This window comes from Rattus norvegicus, chromosome 2 (genome assembly GCF_036323735.1).
Source record: "Rattus norvegicus strain BN/NHsdMcwi chromosome 2, GRCr8, whole genome shotgun sequence".
Taxonomy (NCBI): domain Eukaryota; kingdom Metazoa; phylum Chordata; class Mammalia; order Rodentia; family Muridae; genus Rattus; species Rattus norvegicus.
The window spans coordinates 185,884,840-185,912,728 of NC_086020.1; the positions used below are offsets into that span (position 1 = coordinate 185,884,840).

The following is a 27,889-nucleotide window of genomic DNA, read 5'->3' on the forward strand; positions in this document are numbered from 1 at the left end:
AAAGAAGTGAGAGATGCAGGCATTGTGCTACATACTGTAGTCCTAGCAATTGGGAGGCTAAGGCAGGAGGATTGAAAGTTCGGGACAAGCTAAGCCGTAGCAAGACTGTCTCAGAAACCCAACCGTGGGTGGAGGCAATGCGTGTGTCCAAGCAGACGGAAGCAGGGGGATCACTCGTTTGAGGTCAGCTTGGTTTACTTACGTCTCCAGGGGGAGTTGAGGAACTCCATGTGACGGGATTGTTGATGAGCTCCAGGTATGTGGGTCTGAGAGTAGAGAGTGTACTCGGTTGACAACAGAGGCAGGGAGCAGAGACTTCATGAAGAAGTTCTGACAGAAAGACAACAGCTTCAGGAGACTGACGGGAGGAAGACATTTTGGTAGAGGAACAGACAACGATGGAATGGCACACCAGCATGGACACAGTGAGGTGCCTCTGAAGACTGTCTTGGGACCAGACCAGGGCACAGGAGGAGGAGTCAGCTCTCAGAGGATGTGAGATGCACGGTGTAGGAGCCACCAAGGGGATTTCAAACAGGGATCTGCTCGGATCTGGTTTAGATTGGTCAGTGCCAAGTTGTGTGGAACAGGAATTTACTCTGATTGTTGAAGATGCACTCCCATGTGCAGGGCACTCCCCTGTTTGTGTGCATGTCGGGGCAGTTTTAGTTCTAGCGTCCAGTTAGTTTTTTTTTTTTTTTTTTTTTACTGTATTATATTTATTTTGTGGGTGGTGGGGTGAGAGGAGAGGCAAGTGCCCACAGTGCACTAGCAGAGGTCACTGGACAGCTCATGGGAGGTGGTTCCTTTTCTGCTTAGCTGGCCCTGGAATTTGCTCTGTAGAACAGGTTGGCCTTGAACTTTCTAGGTCCTCTGCCTTGCAAGTGCTAGAATTAACAGGCTGGTCCCCACCTGCCTGGCTAAAGTGGATTTAATGGCAGGCTGTCTGCTGGGTTTCAGATCCTGGCGTTGGTGTTTGGAACGGGGGTGGTGGTGTGTGATTGTGTTTGCAGGTGTGCATGTATAGGCCAGAGGTCAGCCTCAGGTATCATCCCGTCACTGAGACACATGCCACCACACCCAGCATTCATTTGGATACTGGGGATCTGAATTCCAGGTCCTCATGCAAACATTTACTCACCATGTACATGTCTGGATTTTGGTATTTAAAAACAATTTTAGATTATTTTTCTATGTATGTTTTTACCTACATGTATCTGTGTGCACCACCTTTATGCCTGATGCCTAGGGAGGTCAGAAGAGCATGTTAGATTCCCTGAAATTGGAGTTGCAGGGGGTGGTACCACTGTGTGTGAATGGAGTTCAGAACATAACCTTGGGAAGTTGGTTCTCTCCCTCCACCATGTGGGCACCAGGGATTGAATTTGGGGTGGGAAGGCTCAGTGACAAGGCTCTTTACCAACTCACTGGCCCAATGTTGGGGGTTTGTTTTGCTTTTTTATATTACTCCAAGCAAGGTTCTTAAATTCTCCCTCAATTTGTTTATAGAGGTGTAGTATGTACCATACAGTGTATGATTAAATCATACAAGACAATGCGTGTAAAGCCCTTCAAGGACCTCAGCAGTGTACAGATGTGGTTCATACCTTCACAGGGTTCACTGGCTATGGGAATATAATAAAGACAGATCTGAGCTTCAGATATAGCTCAGTGATAAAGCACTAATCTAGCATACACAAAGTCTTAGGTTCAGTTCCCAGTACCACACACCCCTAGGTAGGTAGATAGGAAGGTAAGAAGATAGGATCAATACAAGGACTGGGGCTGAGGAGGTGAGGTGCTCAGTGCTTAGGGCACTTGTTCTGCAAGCCTGAGAACAAACCCAAGCGCCAGGCATGGTTCTGCCTCAGCATACAGGTCTGAAATTGGCAGTTTCCTGGAGCTCGGTGACCTGCCAGCTAAACAGAAATGCAATCCACCGTATCAGTGAGAGACCCCACATGAGCCCACTAAGGCGGAGCTCAGTAGAGGAAGTCAAGCCAGTGTCCTGCACCATGAACTCACAAATCTGTACAGACTAATACTGATGAAATATCTGCTAACCCTCAGTAAAGCAGCTTGCTCTGCTCCTGCGGGGACAGGCATCCTCCATCCAAAAAGGTTGGGGGACACATGTCCTTAAACACCTCAGGCTGGTATCAGCCTTCCTAGTGCTGAGCTTTCTGGCACAAACCATGTACAGGCCAGGAACTTACACTGCAGTGACTGAGAAGCTGAGGCACTGAAGATGCAGCCTGCCTATGTGACTGCCTGTCATCAGCCTAGACTAGGGATGCGGATTGGGAGGGCAGACCTGACACAGGCCCGGTAGAGGCTTCTTGGAACAGTAACATTGAGCTGCTTGCTGGAGATGAGCTAAAGATAGGTGAGAAGAAGGAATGTTATGGAGGTTGTCAGCAAATGTCACACTTGGGGGGAATCTATATTATATATGAGACACTGTCTCTGTCTTCAGACACACCAGAAGAGGGCATCAGATCCCATTACAGATGGTTGTGAGCCACCATGTGGTTGCTGGGAATTGAACTCAGGTCCTCTGGAAGAGCAGCCAGTGCTCTTAACCACCGAGCCATCTCTCCAGCCCCGAGACCCCTCTTTCACAATGTCTTTCTAAGATGAGATGTAGAGGGGGAGGAGGGGGAGAGCTTACGAAGACACAGACTGGAGAAATGTCATCAGGAGAAAGGACAGGAAAATGATTCAGAGGTGCTATCTTCTGGAAACTAAAAATGATTCATACACTAGGCAAGGCCAGAAATGAGAAGAAGGAAGCAAGAGACAGGTCATAGGTGGCCCTTGACCTACCTTTATCCTAAAGATTTTGAGGCAGATGGGTCACACACCCATGATGCAAACATTTTGGGAGGAGCACTGCATATTTGAGGCCAGCCTTCACTAGACCTAGCGAGTTACAGGCCAGCCTGGGATACTTCTCTCAAAAAAACCGAAAATAAACAACTCTGAAACGGGCATGGCAGGTGAAGGGGGCGGGAGGCCCTGTGCTGTGGCTGAAGAAATAGACGCTCAGTGCAAAGGCTTTGGCTGCTCTTGCAGAAGACCTACCTAAGTGTGGTTCCCAGCCAGGCAGTGGCTCACAAGTGCCTGTAACTCCAGCTCCCAGGGATGTGACTTCTCTGACCTTCCTGCACTTGTGTACATACCTACATGCAGACAAATAGGTTTTAAAGTTTGAAAGTTGTTTTAAAGAGGCCAGCCTCACTAGGCAAGGTAGTGCACACCTTAATCCCAGCACTCCAGAGGCAGAGGTAGACCAATCTCTGTAAGTTCAAGGCCAGCCTGGTCTACAAAGTGAGTTGCAGGACAGCCAGGGCTACACAGAGAAACCCTGTCTGGAAAAACTAAAACCAAAACAAAGGCCAGCCTGGGCTACATAGTAAAACTTGAAGATATAACTTCCTTGGTAGAAGTGTGTGTCTAGAATCCCCAAAGCCCTGGTCTCTGGTACCCTTTAAATCCCTGTGTGGTACATGTCTATAGCCCCGACATTTGGGACATGGAGTCAGAGGGTCAGAGGTTCAAGGCTACATAGTGGATTCAGGTATACAAGGTCTGTCTCAAAAAAAAAAAAAAAAAATTGTAGCACCTAGGCATGGTAGCACACATGTGGAATCTCAACACTTTCAAAGTTAAGATAAAATAATGTAGAGTTAAAAGGTTAGCCTGGGGGGTTGGGGATTTAGCTCAGTGGTAGAGCGCTTGCCTAGGAAGCGCAAGGCCCTGGGTTCGATCCCCAGCTCCGAAAAAAAGAAAAAAAAAAAAAAAAAAAAAAGGTTAGCCTGGATGGACTGGAGAGATGGCTCAGTGGTTAAGAGCACTGACTGTTCTTCCAGAGGTCCTGTGTTCAATTCCCAGCAACCACATGGTGGCTCACAACCATCTGTAATTGGATCCCATGCCCTCTTCTGTCATGCAGGCATACATGCAGGCAGAAAGCTGTATGATGTATACAAAATAAATATTTTTTAAAAAGGTTAGCCTGGGCTACGTAACAAGTGGGGTAGGAGGGTAGTTCAGTAGTGAACACTTGGGACAATATGCACCAGCCCTCTGGGTCTGATCCCTCACGTGTACATGTACAGAGATTCCTATTCTTATATGATGCTACTCAAAACTCTAGAAAATACAAAAATAGTGATAGTTTCTTTAAAAGGTAAACATACAGACTATGTGGTAACATACATCCAAAATCCCAGCCTGATCTACAGAGTTGAGTTCCAGGCCAGCTAGGACTACACAGAGAAATCCTGTCTTGAAAAACAAAAAGAATTGTTTTGAGATACAGGATTTGGGGAAAGATGGAAATAAAAAATGAAAATAAAAAAACATTTCTGTTCTGAATTACTGGGTAAGTGGTGATGATACCATAATCAAAAGAAAATAAAACTGGGAGAGGAGAGGGTGCAGTCAGGTGGGGAGGCACTGATTTTGTGGATTTAGGACATACTGGCAAAACTATACAGTGGAAGTGGGAAGGTGGAGGGCCAGGGCTGCAGCTCAGTGGTAGAGTACTCTCCTCAGAGGTGTCAGGGCTGCATGTGATCTCCATCCAAACAAGGTAAACAACAGAAGCCTTGCTGAATGTGTGCACAGAACTAAGACCGAGGGAAGGTGAGCTTGCCTCTCATGTGGTCTCAGGTGGAGACCCCAGCTTAAGCTACAAATGCTAGGGACTGGGGCCCAAATTGAATGAAGAAAGCTCATCAAAATTGGGAGAATCGAGCTGGAGAGATAGCTCAGTGGTTAAGAGCACTGACTGCTCTTCCAGAGGTCCTGAGAGTTTAATTCCCAGCAACCACATGGTGGCTCACAACCATCTGTAATGGGATCTGATGTCCTCTTCTGGTGTATCTGAAGACTGCTACTGTGTACTCATACATAAAATAATAATTAAATGTAAAAATAAAACAATCTGGGCTAAGAAGAAGGCTCAGCAGCATTAAAGCACATGTGTGACTGGTGACCTCAGCTCAGTCCCTGGAGTCACTTAAAGCAGGTCCACCAGGTAGTGATGGCATATGATGCCTTTAATCCCATACTGATTTGAGGCCAGCCTGGTCTACAGAGTTTCAGGACAGCCAATGCTACATACAGAGGGAAACCCTGTCTCCAAAAACAAGAAGCCAAATTTGATGGCTGAGATCTGTAATCCCAGTGAGATGAGAGGCAGAGGTAGCAGCATTAATGGAAGCTTTCCTATCCAGAAATAAGAGAAATCCTGCCTCAGAAAGAAGATGGAGGGCAAGAGCCTACAACAGAGGTTGTTCTGTGACCTATACATGCCCACCATGGCCCGCATATACATACATACACATGTACATACATACGGTGACCTGAGCTAGGTTTGGAGGGAATGTAGCTCCATTTTAGAATTTTGCTTACCATCACGTAACCCTGTAGCATTGGAAACCAGCTGCGGTGTGGAAACACATGCCTATAATCCCAGCATTGGCAAGGTGGAAGCAGGGAGAATCAGAAATGCAAAGCCATCTGCTGCTGCTGATTAACTAAATATGAGGTCAGTCTGAGGCACAGGAGATTCTGTCCGAAAGAAGAGTAGAGGGGTTGGGGATTTAGCTCAGTGGTAGAGCGCTTGCCTAGCAAGCGCAAGGCCCTGGGTTCGGTCCCCAGCTCCAGAAAAAAAAAGAAAAAAGACAAAAAAGAAAAAGGGGACTGAATATCTACTTGATTTGTAACTTCTAGCCTTCCCAAAACGGTTATCAATAGATCGGTGGAGATGAAACCCTGCGTGTAGAACTGAATGCTCCAGGGCTACTTGGTAGTGAAGGGAAGAATGGTTTAAGCAGCTGAACATGGTGGGTGGTGCTCTTCATCCCAGGAGGCAGAAGCAGGAAGACCACAGCCAGTCTGAACTACAAGTCTGCAGCCTGCCTGGCATGTATCTCGGAAAGGGGGAGGGGAGTAGACACATGTGAGGGACTGCGTAGGGGATAAGTAGACCTGGGCTCTCAGAGGGAGAGCATGGGCCGAGGTCAGGTGCGAGTGGTTCTGTTACATGACAGCCCCAGTCAGCATACATTTATTGAGCTCCCACTGTGTGCCAGCCTAGATGCTCTATTTCGTCAGCTGGGTAGGAAGTTAGTTATAAGGAAAGGGTGTTGTCCTTGTCCTGTCTGGACTCACAGCAGTTTATGATTAGAAGTAGGCAACTGGTGGCTGACCCTCTCTGGCCACTACCTTCTTTATTAGGAAGGCTGTAGATTGAACCCAGAGCCTCACATATCTGGGCTAGTCCTTTACCACTGTCTAGTTACTCCCAGCTCTGTGAACTCAAATGTTAAAGTCACTTGTTGCATTGAGGCAGAAGCTGGGTTGGGAGTTTTAAAAGAGCAACCATAAGAGGATGCAGAAGACAGGCTGAGCTGGGCAGTGAAGCACATCTTTAACCTCAGCACTTGGGACACAGACAGGCAGGCGGATCTTCAAGTTCGAGGACAGCCAGGGCTACACAGAGAAACCCTGTCTCAGGGAAAAAGAGGGGTAGGATGGGGGATTGAAAGAGAAGGGAACAAAAGAAAAGCCCGCCCCAAAATAATAGGTAAAAAGGACAGCAGAAGCCAGAAGGATATGCAGCCATGGAATCATTGTTCTGAAGGCAGCCGAGGATGCATGTGGACAGCAATGGTCCAGGAACAAACTGGAAACCAGGAACGTGAGTACCAGCGCCTAGTCTCTTAGCTTAGGAGGCCTCAGCTGCCTGGGAAGAGGGCCAGAGAACAAAGGGTAAGGTTCTGGTGACCAACAGTGTGAAGACTCCGCCTGTCCTACTTAGATAAGAAGCCTAGGAAGTTACCATCCACTGTCCAACAGAATTCTTTCCCAAGTTAAAGAATAGGTGATTCAGCTGTGGCGGAAGTGAGTAACTGGGAAGCTTCAGAGAGGCCACAGGGATGTGGTTGGAATTTGAGACTTGTGAGTTGGACTGAGTTGGGTGCCTAGTAAGGTGGAGAGTGGGGATGGTTCAGCTACTAAGGGACTTGTCATCACTTAAGGCTGTGAAGTTGAGGACTTACATATCTGAGGTTTGTTCTGTTATTTTAGGAAGATAGAATTTTGTTTGTTTTGAAGGGGGGGGGGGTGTCCTGCCTGAAGCCCAGGCTGGCCAGCACTTCCTTAAATGGGTACTTGACCTTGAGTCTCTCCCTCCCCCACCCGCTGCTGAGCCGTGCTTCCAGCCACTGCTGTTTTCGTGGCAGTAGTTCCCCAAGCTTAATTAACACACAAACAATTAAAGAGTTAATAATCCAGAGAGAGTGGGTTGGGGATTTAGCTCAGCAGTAGAGCGCTCGCCTAGCGAGCACAAGGCCCTGGGTTCGGTCCCCAGCTCTGGAAAAAAAAAAAAAGAAAAAGAAAAAAAAAAAAAGAATAATCCAGAGAGAATCCAGTTTCAGTCCCTGGCACCCAAATGGCAGCTCACAACCGTGTGCAAGCTGCAGCCTCTGCAGGCACCAGGCACACTGGCGTACAGACAGACATGCAAATACTCATACTCATAAAATACTGCTTTAGATTTAAATACTCAGATACATCTCGAAAAGAAAAAAGAATGGTGACCTCTAGGGGAAGCTCATCTGGGTCACTGGATCTTAACCTCATTACATTGTTTTTATTAGCATTTACTAATGATACTCAGTGGCTTTGTTATGACACTTTGCACACATATATATTTGGATATTTTATTCTTAGCCACACCCATCGCTTCCCCCTCACTCCCACTGATCCCAATGAATTTGATTAGAAACGCCTTGTTTAGGAAGCCTTTCCTGTTTTATTTTGTTGTTGAGACAGGGTGTCTTGTTGTCCAGGGCTCTTCTTAAGCTCTGTGTGGCCAAGGATGACCCTGATCTCCTGTTTCCCTCTACCTTCCTAGTGCTTCCAGTACAGATGTAAGCAAACCATGGAGTTGAACCCGGGGCTGCATGCGTGCACCTTTCCCTGGCTACCCCCATCCAAATGGACTTTCTGCACAAGGAAAATTAAATTATCTAATTTAGAAAAGAACTAAGAGACTTGGAGAATTGAGTTGGTGGAATATTTAAATGAATCCAGGATTCCATGAGTGTGGAGAGATGGGGTGAAGTTCAGGGTCTTCCTAGAGTAGGAAAAAGAACAAGAAGAGGCAAGCGCTTACTCTGATGGGATTGAATCTGAGGTGGGAAGGGCCAGTGGCCAAGAGCTACCTACTCAGCAGAGCCTGTACCTCCGAGGGCCCTGGTTCAAGCTCCAGGGCTTCAATAAATAAAAGTCTGAAGGATGAGCTACCGTGTGGCAAGCTTCTGTAACCCCAGCAGCACTGGATAGCTAAGGTAGAAGGGTCAGCAGTTCAAGCCATGTGGCAGGTCGAGTCAGCCTGGACTTCAAGAGCCCATCTTTAAAGAACAGAAATAAAAACCATGGAAATCTAAGTTACTAGGAAACTGTATTTGCGGGGGTTTACAGGATGGCAACAAACCGAGCAGAACAAATCTAGTCTAAAATTTCCCAAATTTGTAAGTCTGCTTTATGAGGAAAGAAGAGCAAAAGAACCTGCCCTGGGAGGAACTAAGAAACCCTGGAGGGGGAAGGGGCAACTTCCTCTGGCTGAACGGACCTCGGCCCCGCCCACATGGAAATGTGTAGCCCTCACTAACAGCCTTTGCCACCCTTAGCCAAATGAAGTGTTGGCATGCGTTGTACATGTGATGATAAGCTCTCAGTTGGGTGTTGTGGTTCCTGTGACTAATCCCAGCTACTACAAAAGTTGAGGCAGGAGGATAGGGGATGGGTGGACACCTGACGTCTGCCTCATAAAAATCGTTTTAGTACTAACCAAGAAACCCCTTGGTGCTCGATTCTCTGAGTGGTGAGTGGTAGTGTTAAGTCCTACCTCTGAGAGAATGTTATATATATTAAAAAAAAAAAGACGTGGGGCTGGGGATTTAGCTCAGTGGTAGAGCGCTTACCTAGGAAGCGCAAGGCCCTGGGTTCCGTCCCCAGCTCCGGAAAAAAAAGAACCAAAAAAAAAAAAAAAGACGTTTGGAGGGAAAAAAATTAGTACAAAGACCATGTCATCCAGCCCAAACAAATGGAATAGAATCTTTATTTACTTACCTAACAAGCATTACATTCCTTTCTAGATTTAATTTTTCTGTTATATTTTTTATGTATATGAGTGTTGCGGGGGGGGGGGGGCTGGAGAGATGGCTCAGTGGTTATGAGCACTGACTGCTCTTCCAGAGGTCCTGAGTTCAATTCCCAGCAACCACGTGGTAGCTCACAACCATCTGTAATAAGATCTGATGCCCTCTTCTGGTGTGTCTGAAGACAGCTACAGTGTACTCACATACATAAAATAAATAAAATTAAAAAATCTTAAAAAGAAGTGGTTGCCTACAGGTACATATGTGCACTACATCTGCGTATGGCTGGAAGTCAGAGGAGTCAGGTTGTGACCCACCATAGGGATGCTAGACACCAACCAAACTGTGTCCTCTCTCAGGAGCAAGACATGCTTTTTAACTAAGCCATCTCTATTTTGTGTGCATCTGTGTTTTACCTGCATGTGTGCCTGTGCAAAGGTGTCTGATCCGCTAGAACTGGAGTTACAGTTGTGAGCTGCCATGTGGTTGCTGGGATTTGAACTCAGGTCCTCTGGAAGAGCAGCCAGTGCTTTTAACAGCTGAGCCATCTCTCCAGCCTCCAAACACTAACTCCCCCCCCCTTTCCTTCCTTCTTTCTTTCATTCGTTCCTATCTTTCTTTCCATTATAAGTACATTGTCATTATCTTAAGACACACTAAAAGAGGGCATCAGATTCCATTACAGATGGTTGTGAGGCACCATGTGGTTGCCAGAAATTGAACTCAGGAACTCTGGAAGAGCAGTCAGTACTCTTAACCACTGAGCGATCTCTCCAGCACCACTAAATTTTTTACTTTTAAGATTTATTTTATATATGTGAGTACACTGTAGCTGTCTTCAGACACACCAGAAGACAGCATCAGAACCCATTACAGATGGTTGTGAGCCACCATGTGGTTGCTGAGATTTGAACTCAGGACCTCTGGAAGAGCAGTCAGTGCTCTTTACCGCTGAGCCATCTCTCCAGCCCCACTAAATTCTTAATACCAATCATTAAACTATTTTGTGTGGCTTTGAAAGTCCTTATGATTATAGTTTTTCCTCTCCTTAGGTGTCTGTTTGAATGCTAACATGCAATTTTGTTGTCTCAAATGACTGTTTTATATTCTTGGTGGCTTCTGGGTTTTGAGACAGGTTCTCATGTAGCTACATTGGCCCTAATTCCCTAAGTAGCTAAATATGACCTAGAACTCCTGAAGTTGAAACAGGAGCCTGCTCCTTGGGGCCAATCCCACAACCTGAATCATGCCATGTTTCCCTACATATTTCTGGGGGTAACAGGGAATTAAGAAAGCAGTCTTGTCATTGGCCAGCTCTTCATTTATGGTACCTCCATACCCTTTGTCATGTTTGCTCTGCTGAACTAAATCACATGACGCAGAATTCCCCATCCAAACCTTTCAGGTCTTTCCTTTGTCCTGGGGATTTTGGTCTGGAGACTCTTCAGGGGGACTTTGCCTAGGAATTTTGGCCTGGAACTTGCTATGTAGAGCAGGCTGGCCTATGTAGATCCACTAACCTCTGCCTCCCCAGAGCTTAGCCTCCATTCTCACCCCTCTCCTTAATTAATTCTTTAAGAATTTCATACAGTGTATCTTAGTGGTGTTCACCCCAACGCCTCCCAAGCCCACCTCCCACACCCCCGTGCTTTGTGTGCTTTGGTTTATGTGCTGGGTGTTTTGCTTACATGTGTGTCTGTGCCATGTGGGTGCCTGGTGCCCACAGAAACGAAAAGAGGAAGTCTGATCTCCTGGAAGTGGAGTGACATGTGGGTGCTGGGAACCAAACCGAGATCCTCTGGAGCCATCATTTTTAATAACCTGTGAGCTCCCCTTTGTGCTGTAGTTATTCCTGGGTGTAGGGCCATCCACAGGAGCACTGGAGCCTGAAAACCGGTGCTCCCTCCCCACCTCTCTTGTTAGATTAGTAAGTTTCTCTGTGTAGCCCTGGCTGGCTATCCATGAACTCACTCTGCAGACCCAGGCTGTCCTGGATCTCAGAGACCCACCTCCCTCTGCCTCTGCCTCTGCCTCTGCCTCTGTCTCAGCCTCTGCCTCTGCCTCTGCCTTCGCCTCTGCCTCCAAGTGCTGGAATCAAAGGTGTGCACCACCCCACCACTGTCGGACATACTGGCTTGATCTTAGGAAGTGACCACAAGCTGCTGTACATTCCCAAGCGCAGTGAGTGGTCTTGTCATGTCCACAGTACAGCATTTTCCTCTGGTTCTGCCTAACCTCGCCAGGGTGGTGTAGGTGGCCCATCTGTGGCTGAGAACTGCCATCATTTATTGTCCATGCGTTGATCACTTGTGAGGTTTTGCATTAATTGCCATCCACTGCACCAAGGTCTCTGGTGAGGTCTGAGAGCCACATGTATCTATGGGCTCAGAGACATGAATCTAGAGGGCAGTTTCATACTACGTCCATTTAGCAGTAGACAGTTACATGTTCACCTCTGGACCTCTGAGCTCCCAAACCATGGGTTTTCGCCAGTGAAGAGGCCTTAAATCTAGTCAGAGCCATTAGTGGCTCACACCTTTAATCCCAGCACTTAGTAGGCAGAGGAAGGTGGATCTCTGAGTTCGAGGCCAGTCTGGTCATCTTCAGAGTGAGTTCTAGGACAGCCAGGGCTACATAGAGGAAATCCTGTCTCCAAAAAAAAAGAAAAAGAAAAAGATTCACCCCAAAAGCCATTACTGTGCCTGTCTTGCCACACTGATTGTTACTGCAGTTCAGAGGTCACAGCTGAGTAAGGCTGTTGACTCCCTCCCCAGAAGCCTAAATATGCTTATGCTAATAAAAATGTAGTTTTAAAAAGACCTGAAGGCCAATGAATAACTGTTTCTGACCTTGGAAACAGCAGCCTTCTACAAGGTCCCTGGGTCTAAACAAATGCCATTAGTTGTGGAAATGCCCCTTGTTACTTGCCTTTGAAACCCTCCAGTGACCAGCGTGAGCTCTGAGAAGGATGCTGGAGCCACACTGTGGTGCATGAAAGGAGACCATGATAAACTGACCATAGGAATGAAAGCTTTGACTTCTGCACTTGGAGGCAGAGGGAGGCGGATCTCTCCACAGACTCTAACTGTGGCTCTAGTCACAGCAGCCAGGAAGTGGAAACAGCCCAGATGAATATATAGACGTGGAGTGTGTACACATAGAGTGGAGTTGATTCAGCCATATACAAGAATGACAAATACGTTTGTCTAGACTGCACAAATATTGGACTTGACAGTAGAAGGGGGCTATTTAAGAGGAGGAAGAGGGTCAACAGGAGGGGGAATATGTGCAAAATACATGTTTAATATACATATATGAAAATCCCATAATGAGCCTCTGGTTTTGAGCAGTGAACATATGCTAATCCTATTTTAAGAAGATGGGGACCACTAAACAAAAATGCCTCTACTGTGGGCCACGTTCCTGAAAAGCTGGAGGCTGCTGTTGGTGGGAGACAACAGCCACGGGTTCCACTCCCCTCAACAACTCAGTTTGAGCACCGCACTGGGTGTGCTCGTTCACAGACAGGAAATAAATCAGGATATATGTTTGCCCAATTGGACCTGATGGGAAATATGGTGCTTTATGGGGTTTATCTTTTTTTTTTTTTTTTTTTCCTCAGAGCTGGGGACCGAACCAGGGCCTTGTGCTTGCTAGGCAAGCGCTCTACCACTGAGCTAAATCCCCAGCCCCGGGGTTTATCTTTTTAAGCCTGAATGTGACTGGCCAGAGTCCATCATCCTGACAAGTATATAATTAAAGCTTGTTTCAAATTTGTCTTTAAAAAATAAAAGAGGGGGTTGGAGAGATGGCTCAGTGGTTAAGAGCACTGATTGCTCTTCCAGAGGTCCTGAGTTCAAATCCCAGCAACCATATGGTGGCTCACAACCACCTGTAATGAGATCTGATGCCCTCTTCTGGTGTGCCTGAAGACAGCTACAGTGTACTTATAAATAATAAATAAATCTTTAAAAAAATTAAAAAATAAAAGAAGGGGGTTGGGGATTTAGCTCAGTGGTAGAGCGCTTGCCTAGCAAGCGAAGCACAAGGCCCTGGGTTCGGTCCCCAGCTCTGGAAAAAAAAAAAAAAGAAAAGAAAAGAAAAGAAGATGGGGGCTGTCAAGAAGGCTCAGAGGTTAAGAGCACTGACTGCTCTTCCAGAGGTCCTGAGTTCAATTCCCAGCAACCACATGGTGGCTCACAGCCTTCTGTAATGAGATCTGATGCCCTCTTCTGCTTTTCTGGTGTGTTTGTAGACAGCAACAGTGTACTCACATTCATAGAATAAATAAATCTTCTTTAAAAAAAAAAAAAAAAGAGATGGACTGGGCTTGCTTTTTTGTTTGTCTTTTGGAGGCCGGGACTCATGTATCCTAGTCTGGCCTAGAACTCAACTTTGTAGCCAAGGATGACCCCTTAAACTCCTGCTCCACCTGCCTCTACTTCCCAAGGGCTAGGATTACAAGCGTGTACCAGCATACTCGGTGCAAATGGTACTCAGGCACAAACACCGGGTCTGTGCATGCTAGGCAAGCACTCTGCCCATGCTAGATCCACACAGTCTCTGTGAAGCCTTAGTAAATCTGTCAGCAGATTCAGATAGAAAGACTGGATAGAATTTACATAACATCAAGTTTTCTCAAATCATCCCTGGATTTCCTCCTTGGATCATGCTCTCAGAGTCTTTCCTTTCCCATGTTAGAAACAAAATCTCAACATTAGCTCAGGCTGACCTAGAACTTACCTGTCTGTCCTCCCACCTCAGCATCCTAAATGCTGGGAGGTTACATCTGTGCATTGCCAGACAACACACAGTGTTCTTTTCAAAATTACATTCAAACTGTTGTTCACCTTTATATACTTGTTTGGAGGAATGTGTGTGCAGAAACCTGAAGAGGGCAGGTACGGGCTGTTCTATGTTAACCTGAGAGAGGTGCTGGGAGCTGGAATGGTGTCCTCTGGAAGGGGAGTGAGGATTCTTAAGTGCTGAGCCACCTCTCCAGTCCCAAAATAATAGTAATAAAATAAAAAAAGATTATTACATTTATGGCATGCGTGCATGTCAAGTGCAGCTGTGTGTACACGGAGGGCAGAGGACAGCTTTGGGAAGTCAGTTCTCTCCTCCACCACATGAGTCCTGGAGATTGAACGCAGGTCTTTAAGTTTGGAGGGAGGTGACCTTACCCTGAGCTGTTTTGACCTATGCTTGTTTTTAACCAGAGCCAAAATTCAGCCAACAGAATTTCAAACTGCAAACTGGGTTGTGGTCCTGCAGACCCGTAACTCCAGCACTTGGGAAGGGTAAGCAGGAAGCTCAAGAATTCAAAAACTGTCTTTGGCTACAGGGAGTCTGAAGTAAGTGGGGCTACATGAAACTGAAACCCTGGGGGGAGGGGGAGGAGAAGGAGGGGGAGAGAGAGAGAGAGAGATTTTCAAACATCAACAAGAGCAATGAGGCAGGTTTTTGGTTTTTGGGTTTTGTTTTGGTTTGATTTTGGCAGGGACAGTGGACTGTGACTAAAGCTATCCCACGTGAATCCTAACTCAGCCTCACAAAGGAAAGTCCTGGCATCACTCAGTTGTCATGAGTCTTGCTTTGACATTAAAGGTCATTTCAAAGTGCTTTTTATGATTAGGACAATCTGAGTCATTCTCCCGCTTCCTCTACTGGATTTCTGCATCACTTCCTCTTCTAATGGTCCTAAAGTACGCAAAATACCCAGGATGGGTGTGGCAGTACGTGCAAACCCAGATACTTAAAGCTGGAGGCAGAGGAATGGCTTGAGCCTAGGAGTCTTGAGTTCTGCCGGGGCAACACAGTGAGATCTGGAAAGAGGCCAGGGAAGGAGAGGAGGGGAGCAGAGAAGGCAGGAGACATAGAACCACCAGAACTTGGTGACACAGTGCTTGCCTGACATGGATGAATCCTTGGGTTTCATTCACAAGACCACAGCTGGGGGTGTGGCTCAGTCACTCAAAGCCCTAGGTTTACTCTCCGGCACCACACTGGAGGTGACCACATGTCACACAGCTCTGGCCTGAGCACTCAGAAGGTGGGGGCAGCTTACCTTTAGCTACACAGTGAGTTCTCGGCCACCCTGAACTCTGCAGATTCTGGCTCAGACAAAATAAAACAAGAGAAAAGAATAAAAGTACAGGGTTTTGAGAATTTGGGAACTAGTGGGTCATTAGAGCTCCCTGAGTTCTGTGCAGTCAGTCACAAGTGATGTAAACAAGGTTGAGAAATCCTTTTTCCTGGCTGCATGACCTCTGTCAAGTAGCTTCTCCTAAATCCAGATTCTCTCCTCTAGATGACTTTTTAAAAGGTTTTTATTACTCTAGTCATACGTATGGACGTATGTATATGTGTCTGGACCGAGGTATGCGCACGTGAGTGCAGGTGCCTTGCAGACCAGAGAGGATGTGGGTTCCTATGAGCTTGACTTGCAGGTGGTTGGGAAACAGCCAACGTTGTGCTGGGAACCAAACCAACCGCTGAGCTCTCTCTCCATCCCAACTGATTGATTTAGCTATTTTTGGGCTTTTGTTTTTTGGGTTTTTTTTTGTTGTTGTTGTTGTTGTTTTGAGACAAAGTCTTGCTATACACCCCTGGCTTGCTACACAGCCCTGGTCTTGCTACACAGCCCTGGTCTTGCTACACAGCCCTGGCCTTGCAGCTGGGTTCCTGCCTCTGGGAGCTGGAATCACAGGTGTCCACCACAGTACCTGCTCGGAGTGAGCTGATTCAAGGCAAGGCGAAGGTGAACTCAGAATAGATTGCTCTGTGCTGCAAACTGACTCCAGAGATTCCTCACTGGACCACGAGCTGTACCCGGGGGGGGGGGGGGGCAGTGTTGACTACGTTTGTTAGAAGCAAACTACACACTCTCAAACTTCTGAGACAGGAGGATCACAAGTTTGAGGTCATCCTGGGCTATGGGCTGGAGATGGCTCAGTGGTTAAGAGCACTGCACTGCACTGTACTGCTCTTCCAGAGGTCCTGAGTTCAAATCAAATCCCAGCAACCATATATATGGTGGCTCACAACCATTTGTATACAATTTAAAAAAAAAAAAAAAGAGGGAAAGAAGGGGAAGAAACCTCACAGGCCAGCACCTTTATTAGCACAACTGAGGTCTGTCGGTGTTTGAGCAGCATAATTTGTGCTCTGAGGCTGCCTTCTGCCTTTCAAGATGTTTACTGATGGGCTGGAGAGATGGATCAGTGGTTAAGAGCACTGACTGCTCTTCCAAAGGTCCTGAGTTCAAATACCTGCAACCACATGGTGGCTCACAATCACCTATAAGATCTGATGCCCTCTGGTGTGTCTGAAGACAGCTACAGTGTACTTATATGTAATAAATAAATCTTTAAAAAAAAAGATGTTTACTGACATCACTGGCAAGCCTAACGTTGGCTCACACTCATAACCCCAGTACCCAGAAGCCAGAGGCAGGAGGATCACTGAGTTTGAGGTTAGCTTGGACTACATAGAACCAAGTCAGCCAGGCTACAGAACCAGAGCCTGTATCAAAAAAAGAGAGACCCACAAACACAAAGATTGTCAAATGCCCCCTGGAGTTTCCTAGGAAGAATTCCAGAGCCTAGCCTCAGTTTCATGCCTCAGTGACACAGGGGCTACCACAGCATCAGGTGGGACTTTCCTGGGCTTTGGAAATGCTTCCTGGTTCAGAGACTGACTTCTGCTAGAGGATCAGGGTTTAATCCCCATCACCCAAAAGACTGATCAAGTCTGTGACTCCAGTCCCAGGGGACCCAATCCCCTTTTCTAGATGCTGAAGCACACACTTCCAGACATGCACCCTTATAGACACACACCCACACACCACACCACACATGCTCCCAGGCATGCATGCGCGCACACACACACACACACACACAGATGGGAGTCTCCCCTCTTTTCCCCTCAGTGGGTGGCCTCGAAAGTGGCACCTGGGGTGAAAATGGGAAGCCACAGCCTCTGTCCTTCCTCTTGCTCATGAAGGGGATCCCCCAATTGGATAAAAGTTTACATAATTGGTAAAAATATCACAAAATATTTGCAAAACTTGGTTTTACCTGTGAGTGCTATAAATCAAGGTCGGGACTTGAGCCCCTTTTAGGCTGATGTACAGAGGTCATAGGTCAGCAAACAGTGCTTGCCTAAGCCTGGAGCCGCCCAGCATTGAAGACACCAAGAAGGAGGGTCAAGAGTTCAAGGCTACGAGAGACGTCATCTCCCCTCCCCCACTCCCTAAAAAAAAAAGACAAAATAGAAGCGGAGTGTCTGCCTCACACCCTGAGTTTGATCCTCAGAACCAGCAAATTAAAAACAAAGCCTTTTGGGGCTGGGGATTTAGCTCAGTGGTAGAGCGCTTACCTAGGAAGCGCAAGGCCCTGGGTTCGGTCCCCAGCTCCGAAAAAAAGAACCAAAAAAAAAAAAAAACAAAAAAAAAACAAAGCCTTTTCTTGCGGGGCAGTGGTGGTGCATGCCTTAAATTCCAGCACAGTAGGAGGTAGAGGCAGGTGGATCTCCTTGAGTTGAGGCCAGTCTGATCTGAGGAACAAGTTCTAGGACAGCCAGGGTTGTGTCACACAAAGAAACTTTGTCTCAACAAAAACAAAACCCGTTTTCTTACTGTGAGAGGGAGTAAGGATAGGAGAGACCAGAAAATGTGCCTTTGATTGGAGGTTACATGGAGACATATTTTTTCTTTCTTTTTGAAATGATATGTCTCCATGCCCACCTGCAGGTCTCCCAAGTATTAGGATTAATGGTGAGCACCACCTTGGAGGGCCCCTGCAGAGTATGTTAATAAAGGACCTAGCTTAAGGGTTTAGAGTGAAAGAGAGGTGCCTGAAGCCCGTGAGACATAGGAGCCGGGAGGCGAAAACAATGTTGTTGTTTTTCTGCAGTCTTCCTTACTTACTACCACTTACTTCCCCTAGCCTGCACTTACTGGGGTCCTTGGCCACACTTGAGCAATTCAAACTATACAGTCACAGAAAGGCAGGAAGCAGATGGTTGCTATAGAGATGGTCTACTTACACACTGGAAAAGGACCAGGATGAACAGCAGTTCCTGCTCTTGCTTGGGCTGACTTTTCCTCTTAACTTGCAGCATTTATTTCTGTGTCTCCTTTTCTCATGTTTACACTTTCTCCCGATTCCCTGCTGGTTCCCAGCTCTCCCGCACTGTTCTGAGTTCCCTCTTTCCCCTTGGGAGATCACAGTTTAAACTGAATTACAGGGGGTTTAGGGGAGGGAGAGGAATAACAGCAAAGTATGACATAAATGTATGGAAATAACGAAACCCATTACTTTACATGCTAATTTAAAAAACAATGTTTGAAAGCTGGGAGTAGTGCCCCATCCCTGTAATCCCAGCTCTCCAGAGGCAGAGGCAGGTGGATCTCGATTTGGTCACTCTGGTCTACAGAGTGAGTTCCAGGACAGTCAGGGCTACACAGAGAAAGCTGGTTTTGAAAACCCCACAACAAACAAACTTAAAAAATAAAGCAACCAAACATTAATTAACTGGACGAGGTGGCTTATCCCTACAGTCCCAGCTCTCAGAGGTAGAAGCCAAAGGATCATAAATGTATGGTCCAGGCAGCAAGATCCCTCAGCAGGCAGAGGAGCTTACAGCCAAGTTGAGGTCATAAATTCAATCTGCAGGGCCTAAGGTGTCCTCTGAGCACTCACTGCCACACACACAAACGAATAAAACATACTAATATTGGGACATCCCTAGCTACATAGCGATAAAAGTCATACTTGCGGGGTTGGGGATTTAGCTCAGTGGTAGAGTGCTTGCCTAGCAAGTGCAAGGCCCTGGGTTTGGTCCCCAGCTCCAGAAAAAAAAAAAAAAAAAGAAAAAAAGAAAAAGATAAAAGTCATACTTGCCTAATCTAATATAAGGGATGAAGGGGGGAGCAACAGACATTTTCCTAGGCTTGGGGTGTGTACTGTGCAAACCTATTCAAGAGGCTAACTGCATGGCCTAACACACTGTTACAGTTACCACTTTAGGATTCATGGGACATTCATGGGAGTTTTTAGAAAATAAAATACTTGTTTTTGTATTTTCTCTCTTGGGTGAGTGGAGATGTTTGCTTTTGTTTAACAGGATTCTATAATAGACTGAGCTGGCCAGGAACTGGGTGAGCTCCAGCCTCCAAGCTTGGTGTCTTCACCTCAGCAATCCTGGGGTTACAGCTGTACCTACCTTCCACATCTATCTGTGGAATACTACAGGTCAAACCCAGGGCCTTCTGGATGCTTCTGGTCCATCAACTGCTCTCAGCCCAATCCTTGTAGCTCATAATCTTCAAGGACACATACCTCTACCCTGAAAGTACAGAAGACTCTCTCTTCTTTAATTTGACGACTACTCCATGGCTCTGCCTGTAAAGTGTAGCCTCAGACTCTGGGAGGTATATGTCCTGGCACCCTGTGAAGGTCAGAGAGCAACCTGAGGCACTCCATGCTCTCTTTGTCCCCTGGGGCCTGGGATCAAGTTCAGATCATCAAGCACCTTTACCCCTAAGCCACCCTCCTGTGTTTCTAAGGGTATTTTTTCCACTTCTACTGCTCATTATAGGACACTCTGTTTCTGAATGTTTTGGTTTTAATGTGTTTGGACATTTTGATTTTTGAGACAGGATCTCATGGTAGCCCAGGCTAGCATCAGAGTCATTATGTAACAGTAACAGCGGATGACCTTGGCCCTTTGCCCAGCTGCCTGTCAAGCACTGGTGGAGTCCAGGGATAAGTCACCCCTCCTAGCACCGGCTTTTGTTTTTGTTTTGTTTTTGTTTCTGAGAGACAAGAGACTCTCTCTGTGGCTTAGGCTAGCATTGGATTTAGAATTCTGTCTTCAGCGTGCTAGGCTTACAGCTATGCACACTAGTACATTATGGTACTGCAGGAGACTCAATTATTCCTTTGCCTCTAGTCCCTTCTGCTGATTCATCCTAACCCCACAATCAGTAATGAAAATTAATTAGAGCATACACCATGACACTCAATGTCATGTTTCCCAACTGCTTATGTAGTCCTAGGACTTGGGGAGACTCTCGCTCCAGTCACGGGTTGGGGTACCCCCAGGAAACACGAGAAGCCGGTCTTGATGTAATCAGCAAGAGGCAGTTTTATTTACGAGATCTCGGGCTGACACGTATCTCACACAGGAGATTGAGTCAAGCCCCGAGCCTCTCTAGGCAGGAGCTTATATAGGGAAAACCAGTAATTGGCTAGTACAAAGGGTGTACAGTTATTTTTTTTTCTGCGCGGAATTGTATTAACAAAGCATTCTAGCATCTTGGCAACATGGGCTAGGTGTCTTATCTCGCTCAACTAAGGGATGACTCATCAGGGAGTGAAGGAAAGGAAGGGAGGTAGCTCCAGGGGTAGCTCCAGATGGCCAGTGTCCTTGGAGCCCTATCTCAATTCTTTCAGGCATAGTCAGACTTTGTTCATGACTAACTTTTAGAAATTTTAACCCTTCACTTACACGAATCCAAACCCATACTATACCCGGGTGGGGGTGGGGGGGAACCTTGGAAGAAGCAGGAGAATTAATTAGCTCAAGTTATCCTCAGCTACACAGCAAGTTCAAGGCCAGCCAAGGCTACTTGTGACCCTGTGTCTAAAAGCTTTAAAAGAGAGATGGTTAGGTGGCTCAGGGGTCAACCTAATATGCTGCCCTTCCAGAGGACCCAGGTTCGGTTTCTAGAAGTTAGCTTCCTCACCTCTGACTTCCAGATGCCTCTGCACTCATGCGCACATGTACAGAACTTAAGATGATATTGTTTTAAGGTCAGGCTGAGTATGCCGCTTGTATCATGACTATACTTCCAGAATGCAGCAGGCTGAGGCAGGGATGGCTTCCAATTGAAGACCAACCTGGGCAAAACTTTCTCTTCCATAAAGCTTTCTTATAAGTCATCAACCACAAATGAATTTCTCTCAGTCCCAACATTTAAGTTGTCACCTCCTATGTGTCCCATCCCAGCTTATGGTTACTTCTTGTTTCGTGATTAAAAGTTCCTTACTGAAATATTTCTTAGTCAGTACAACTGCAAAATGCCTCTCTCCATATTCCCTGCCACATCCTATAAAACTAGGATTCTACTTCTTGTCTTACAAATAACCATGTGGTCCCTGTTTCCTTATTTACTGTAACTTAACATTTATTTATATTGGGTAGTGGGAGGCAGAAGCAGGCAGATCTCTGTGAGTTCGAGGCCAGCCTGGTCTACAGAACAAGTAGCAGGGCAGCCAGCAATACACAGAGAAACCCTGTCTCCAAACACTGAAGACAAAAATGTATAGATTTAATGCGTGTGTGGAGGTCAGAGACAATGTTCGGGACTCAGTTTCCTTTCCACTGTGTGGGTTCCAGGGGTGTGACAGCAATTGTCTTTACTCCCTGGGCCACTGTCTCCCCAGGCCTTCTTTTGTTTTGTGCCTCCCAAGTTCTGGAACTAAAGGTGTGCAGCCACTTTACAGGGTTTTAAATCCAGGGTTTTTGTTAGGCAAGTACTCTACCAATTAAGCCACATTCCCAGCTCCCTTGCTTGCTTGCTTGCTTGCTTGTTTGTTTGTTTATTTGGTTTGAGACAGGGTCTCACCATTTAACTAACACTGGTGACTTGGAGCTTCCTATGGAGGCCGAGTGTCTTAGTTAGGGTCTGTCTCTATTGCTGTGGTGAAATGCCATAACCAAAAGCAGCCTAGTGAGAAAAGGGTTTGTTTGACTTCTGCTTGCTTCCACATCACTCACTGTTCATCACCGGACATCAGGGCAGGGACCTGGAGGCAGAAGCTGATGAAGAGGCTGTGGACAGGAGCTGCTTAAGTGACTTGTTTCCCATGGCTTGCCCAGTCTGTTTTTTTTTTTTTTTTTTTTTTTTTTTTTGTTCTTTTTTTTTTCGGAGCTGGGGACCGAACCCAGGGCCTTGCGCTTCCTAGGTAAGCGCTCTACCACTGAGCTAAATCCCCAGCGCCCAGTCTGTTTTATTATAGAACCCAGGACCACCAGTCCACGTAACTCCAGCTTGTGTGAAGTTGATGTTAAGTCTAGCCAGTACACTAGTACAACAAAGATCTTCACCATTCTATGCTGTGCTGGGGGTCAACCTGGGACTTCCACAGGGGCAAGCAAACTCTATCATTATTTTAGACAGCAGGCTCATCATGTAGCCAAAAATGATCTTTAAATTGAGTCTCCTGCCTCTGCCTCCCCGGGACTGGGGAAGCACTTCTACCAATTGAGCTATAAGACCAGTCACCATAAAGGATTCATTTTTTAGACTTTTGGTGTGTTTGAGGATGGGTAGGGAGCTAGGCTCTTCTGGCAGCCGAAGGACAACTCTGTAAAGTTGTCTTGCTCCTTCACCTTTAGGTGGGTTCTGTGTATTGAACTCAGGACTTTAGGATTGGGTTTCACTGGCAGGAGCCTTTGACCAGTTGAACCTGGCTCCACAGAAATAATCCCTTAATAGTAATCCATGAAGTGTCCTCATTTTGGAACGCGTGGAGCGGACTCCCCCTAATTTCTAAGCGAATCAATGGTTAAGAGTGGTATGGTGCAGGAGTCTGGAGATGCCTCTGAGAATAAGAGCCCTGGCTGCTCTTCCGGGTGACTCAGGTTCAACTCCCAGCACCCACCTAGAGGCAGGCACACGTCCACACATGCACTCAAGGAAAAAAAATGTTTAAGAACAGGTATGGTAAAAAAACAAAACAGGATAGATAATGCAAGCCTATCGAGCCAGGACGAGAACTGCCTAATGTTAGGACCTGCCTGGGCTACGCAGAGTTCCAGGGCAGCCTGAAATTCAAAAATTGGCACAATGCAGCAGGCACTCTCAAGCAGGGACTATTCCCAGGGAAACCAAGCACTTGGCCAGCGGAGATGAGAGTTGCACAGGACATAAAAGTACAATCCGCGAGCCAAGCTTAGCAACCGCGCTCCGCCAACGGTACTCCTCAGAACCGCGAGAGCACTCAGCCGGAAGAGCCACGGAGTGGCCCGGCCAGCTCCCGGAAACTCCCGCCCCTCTCCCCTTTTACGGGAAGTCCTCGCTTGCGTCAGAGCGGCCCTAAGGCGGTGGCAGGGCACAACCTTCCTCACTCCTGACTTCCGCCTGCCTCGAGTCTGGAGTCGCGGCCTTCCCCGCTCTCGCCCCCCCTGAGCCTGCGGCGTCCCACCATGTTTGGCCTTCGGAGAAACGCGGTAATCGGCTTGAACCTGTACTGCGGCGGCGCTAGCCTCGGCGCGGGCGGCGGCTCTCCGGCCGGGACGCGCCTGGCGGCCGAGGAGGCCAAGGCGCGGCGCGAGGGGGGAGGGGAGGCCGCTCTGCTGCCCGGCGCGCGGGTGGTCGCCCGGCCGCCTCCGGTGGGCGCCGAGGACCCCGACGTCACCGCGTCGGCAGAGAGGCGGCTGCTCAAGTCGCCCGGCCTCCTCGCCGTGCCGCCTGAGGAGATGGCCGCGTCGGCCGCCGCCATCATGTCTCCCGAGGAGGAGCTGGACGGCTGCGAGCCGGAGGTGCTCAGCAAACGCCCGGCGGTGCTGCCCCTACTGGAGCGCGTGAGCGAGGCGGCTAAGAGCTCCGGAGCTGACGGCTCGCTGCCCTCCACGCCGCCGCCGCCTGAGGAGGAAGACGACGAGCTGTACCGCCAGTCGCTGGAGATCATCTCCCGCTACCTGCGGGAGCAGGCGACGGGCTCCAAGGACGCGAAGCCTCTGGGCGAGGCCGGCGCAGCGGGCCGGAGGGCGCTGGAGACCCTGCGGCGCGTGGGCGACGGCGTGCAGCGCAACCACGAGACGGCCTTCCAGGGTAAGCGGCGCCCAGGGAGGGCCGGGCCGTGCGGGAAGAGCCAGAGCCTGGCTCTGAAACCAGAATTTTCTGGCCGTGAGTCATTGTTTCCGCCCATCTGGCTGTTGGGTTCAAAGGCCGGAAAGGGTGGGATGTCAGTGTCGGCGTGGGGTCCGTCTGACTGTTCTAGAGCCTGGTCCCCTCATCGTGGGTGGGCAAGGGGGTTCCTGCCCCGCTGCAGACAAAGGAGGCCATGAGGTTTCTTGCTTTTCTTCTCAGGCATGCTTCGGAAACTGGACATTAAAAACGAGGACGATGTTAAATCTTTTTCTCGAGTGATGACCCATGTTTTCAAAGATGGCGTAACAAACTGGGGCAGGATTGTGACTCTTATTTCTTTTGGTGCCTTTGTGGCCAAACACTTAAAGAGCATAAACCAAGAAAGCTGCATCGAACCTTTAGCAGAAAGTATCACAGACGTTCTTGTAAGGACGAAGCGGGACTGGCTTGTGAAACAAAGAGGCTGGGTAAGTTTGTTTGCCTTGTGGTTTAAAGAGGCCATGGAGGAGTGGAAATGGGGTGCAGGGTTTTGGTTTCGCTATGTTTTTTTAAACAAAGGTCCTCTCTGGCTTCAGATCTAATTTGTGTATCTCTTGTTGCTTGATGGTGGTCGTTGTAGGTGATAGGTCCAGAGAAAATCTGACTATGACAGTCTTGAATTGTACCAAAAGGTCTTGTATCCTGTAGGTTGTTCTAATTCAGTTGGATAATCTTCAGAGCAGTGGATTCAAACCGTGACGAAGTAAGAGTCACCTGTGGTGACTAGATTACATTCCCAGTGGGCCCCTCATTTTAATCAAATGGATAAGGGGTAGAGCCTGCATTTTAGAAGCTAATACCCAAAGAGCTCTGGTGTAAGGTGTACTCAAGGAAACATTGACCTATGGGAGAAATACTACATGGGGTTCCAAAGAGTAGTTAGGATTTGTCTTTTACCTGAATAGCCCTCAATTCTTTTGTTCAGATTGTGCTAGAATAATTGAGGTGCAATATACAGTTGCCGTAAGTTAACTGTTGTGAATGGTTACTCACTAAAAAGAACTCCAGAACTCTCTCTCTTGCATGACAGAAGTAAATAATTGGTTTACCTTTGTTTGGGGGATGTTTTAATTCACCCTTTCTCTGTATTTAGTGTTAAAACAGCAGAAACCCATACTTGAAAATGTGCTTTTCTTTTTTGTTTTCTAGGATGGGTTTGTGGAGTTCTTCCACGTACAGGACCTAGAAGGCGGCATCAGAAATGTGCTGCTGGCTTTTGCGGGTGTTGCTGGAGTAGGGGCTGGTCTGGCATATCTAATAAGGTAGCTTGTGAGTGCAATAGGGGACTCTAAAACCTCCAGCCACCAACTACATGCTTCTGTGAGAACAAATGTGTTTATGAAGGTGCACTTGAAGCTGCCCAGGATTATAACACGGCAGAAAGAAAGTGGCTACAGAATTGTGGCTAACGAGAATAAATACATGGGAAAAGTGCTCCCTCTGGAAGAGTCACTGTCTGAATGAAGCAAAGTTCACTCTCAGCAAACTTTGGGAGGCCATGGAGGACTTCTAGAATGAATGAAAAGGGTGAATGGAAAGGTTTGATTTCCTTGTCTGGAGATGGAAGAGTGGCCAGTCACCAGGCTAGTCCTAGAGTTCAATAAGTATGCAGCACCCTTTACTTTGCTCCTAGTGCTGACAGAGAAGCCCTAACAATGGTGGTGACTTGTGTAAAATGGATGTTTAACCTACAAATAACCAATTTGGCTAGAAGCTGCAGTGCTGTACAAGAGGGTGAAGGAGGATGTGCTCTGAGCAGGCCCAGGTGTGCGTAAGTTTATTAGTCTAGTGATGGCCAAAAAGTACTTGACTTAATAAGGTTCATTAATTAGTTACAAAACTGAACAGCCTCAATTTTTAAGAAAACTTATGAAATGTATTTGTCTGTAAAAATTGTATATATTTTTACAGAAAGTCTATTTCTTTGAACATAAAAAGGAAGTCTTGGATTTAGTTTTTCCATACCCTTTTGAAATTTGCAACTTCTCTAGTTAGAAATGTATTTCTTACAGCTTTTTAAAACTTTGTCATGATCAGTTCTAGTGTATATGCAGAGCCAGTTGTGTGTGTGGACTGGTTGTAGTAGAACAAATCCGAGTTATAACTATGCAGGGTTAATTATCCAATCTGTTTCTGTATTTAAGGATCACAGGTAGATGTAAGACATTTGATCCCCTGTTGACTTACTAAATTGTAAAATGCTTTGGGAAAGCAGACTAATCTTTACCACGGTGCTATTCACAGGCTTTACTTGTTTAACACAAGTTTAAGCCTGGTGTCAATAAAACAAATATGTATTTCTTTTCTACTAATGACTGCCAAGCTTTGTTTGGAATTTTTGTATTGGTCTTTCTAGGTGTCTCACCTGTCTTATTGAATTAACCTTGGCTTCTCCTTCCTTTACATGTTGGCTTGTTATGCTTCCTGTTCCCCTATAGATGTAGTCGTCTGCATTTCCTCCCTGTGCTCTTTCCTGGCCATGTTATCTGCATTAGAACCCTTAACCCTAACCCCAAAACTTCAAACCTAAGTAATCCTTCCCCCATCCTAAGTCAGTCACCACAACTTTCTTGTTAGAGGATAGTAATACTTCCTCTTTGAGCCCTGTGACCAACAGTAACTAGGTATGGACATTCTTGGAATGGGATGTTTTCCATTGTTACTTTATCCTCTTTTGGTAAGAAAAGCATCAAAGGTCCCCTTGGGAATTTCAAAAGTTGGAGTGAGCTACATCATAGCTTTATAGTTTGCTCCAAGTGTGAATATGTTCTCAAGTTTAGAGAAACATGGGTTTCGTTAAACCCAGTTATATAAAAGCCACTGGTAAACTGAAGGTGTTTAAGCTAGGGTCATTTGAAAGCTTCAGCCTCAGAATGTGACCTTTAGTCAAGGCTGCAGATAAAAATAGGCATGAATCAAATGACTAAGAATGTAATGGGGAAGAAGTACCCTGCCTACCCATCTCAGACATGAGGCCATCTTGGTGGAGCAATTTGTACCTATGTATTTATCCTTGATCATAATTTGCTTATTTATGTTTATCTCTTTGGACTTAAGAGCACTTTATGTAGTTGAATAAACCCTATAGGTTGAGGTAACTAAAAGGTTGGCCTCATAATCCAGTCATGGAAGTTTTGTTTACTAGGAGCCTGACTTCCCAGCTCACAAGGTGTGAAAGCTGAAGTACAGATAGGATCTTAGTAGGTATTTTCGGTCCAGGGCTATGAAGACTTGGAGAGTTCAAATGGTTGGGAAAGGGATTGATTTAGAAGGAAAGCAGCATGTGGTCTGAGTGCTGACTAGATGAATAGTTGAGGCACATCCTCCAAAGTGTGAAGAGGGAGGGGCTGTTTGGAAAGATGGCTCTCAGCAAATTCTGTTTGTCTTACACGTCTCTCAGGGAAAAAACATGCAGTCTTCAAGCATCGTCCATGTACATTCTGTCTGGGGTGAACACCTTCATTCCGTAGAGCACCTAACATTTTAACACCTGTTCCCGAAAGGGTTAGGACCAACTGCAAGTTAATGTGGGTTGTAAATGTTCCCCAGTCTGTTTCTTCTGAGGAAAAAATAAACCTTTTCCCCCCCAAAGTAAGGTGTGGTATGGGTCTTTTCTTATCGCCTTCTTTTTTGCACAAGCCTTTTAGGGAAGTCAGCTGAAATGTAAGTGAAATAAAAGCAAAAGTCACGATTGATTTGCTTTACAACAGGAATATAGTGCCTGTAATTTAAATTTGTGATCAATGTATTCCTGCTTAAAAGATGGGCGAGAATGCTTTTTGATTTC

General features: G+C 46.7%; 1 protein-coding gene across 2 annotated transcripts; it reads left to right on the plus strand.

The window, feature by feature from the left end:
- On the plus strand, positions 1 to 27,693 carry Mcl1 (MCL1 apoptosis regulator, BCL2 family member). Of its 2 annotated transcripts, NM_021846.2 has the most exons (3): positions 23,329 to 24,024; positions 24,283 to 24,530; positions 25,252 to 26,414. In NM_021846.2, exons 1-3 carry the CDS (start codon positions 23,397 to 23,399, stop codon positions 25,366 to 25,368), a joined length of 993 nt encoding a protein of 330 aa, NP_068618.2. In that variant the 5' UTR covers positions 23,329 to 23,396; the 3' UTR covers positions 25,369 to 26,414. The 2 variants fall into 2 exon arrangements, with proteins under 2 accessions (XP_063138510.1, NP_068618.2); XM_063282440.1 differs by lacking the exon at positions 24,283 to 24,530 and having other exon boundaries at positions 1 to 24,024; positions 25,252 to 27,693.
- The last annotated feature ends 196 nt before the right edge of the window (positions 27,694 to 27,889 follow it).

Bases quoted from the DNA above. Each gene is read 5' to 3' on its own strand.
- Mcl1 (NM_021846.2), top strand. From the start codon at position 23,397: ATGTTTGGCCTTCGGAGAAACGCGGTAATCGGCTTGAACCTGTACTGC. The intron at 24,025-24,282 runs GTAAGCGGCGCC...TTTTCTTCTCAG, and splicing joins CCACGAGACGGCCTTCCAGG to GCATGCTTCGGAAACTGGAC. The intron at 24,531-25,251 runs GTAAGTTTGTTT...TTTGTTTTCTAG, and splicing joins TTGTGAAACAAAGAGGCTGG to GATGGGTTTGTGGAGTTCTT.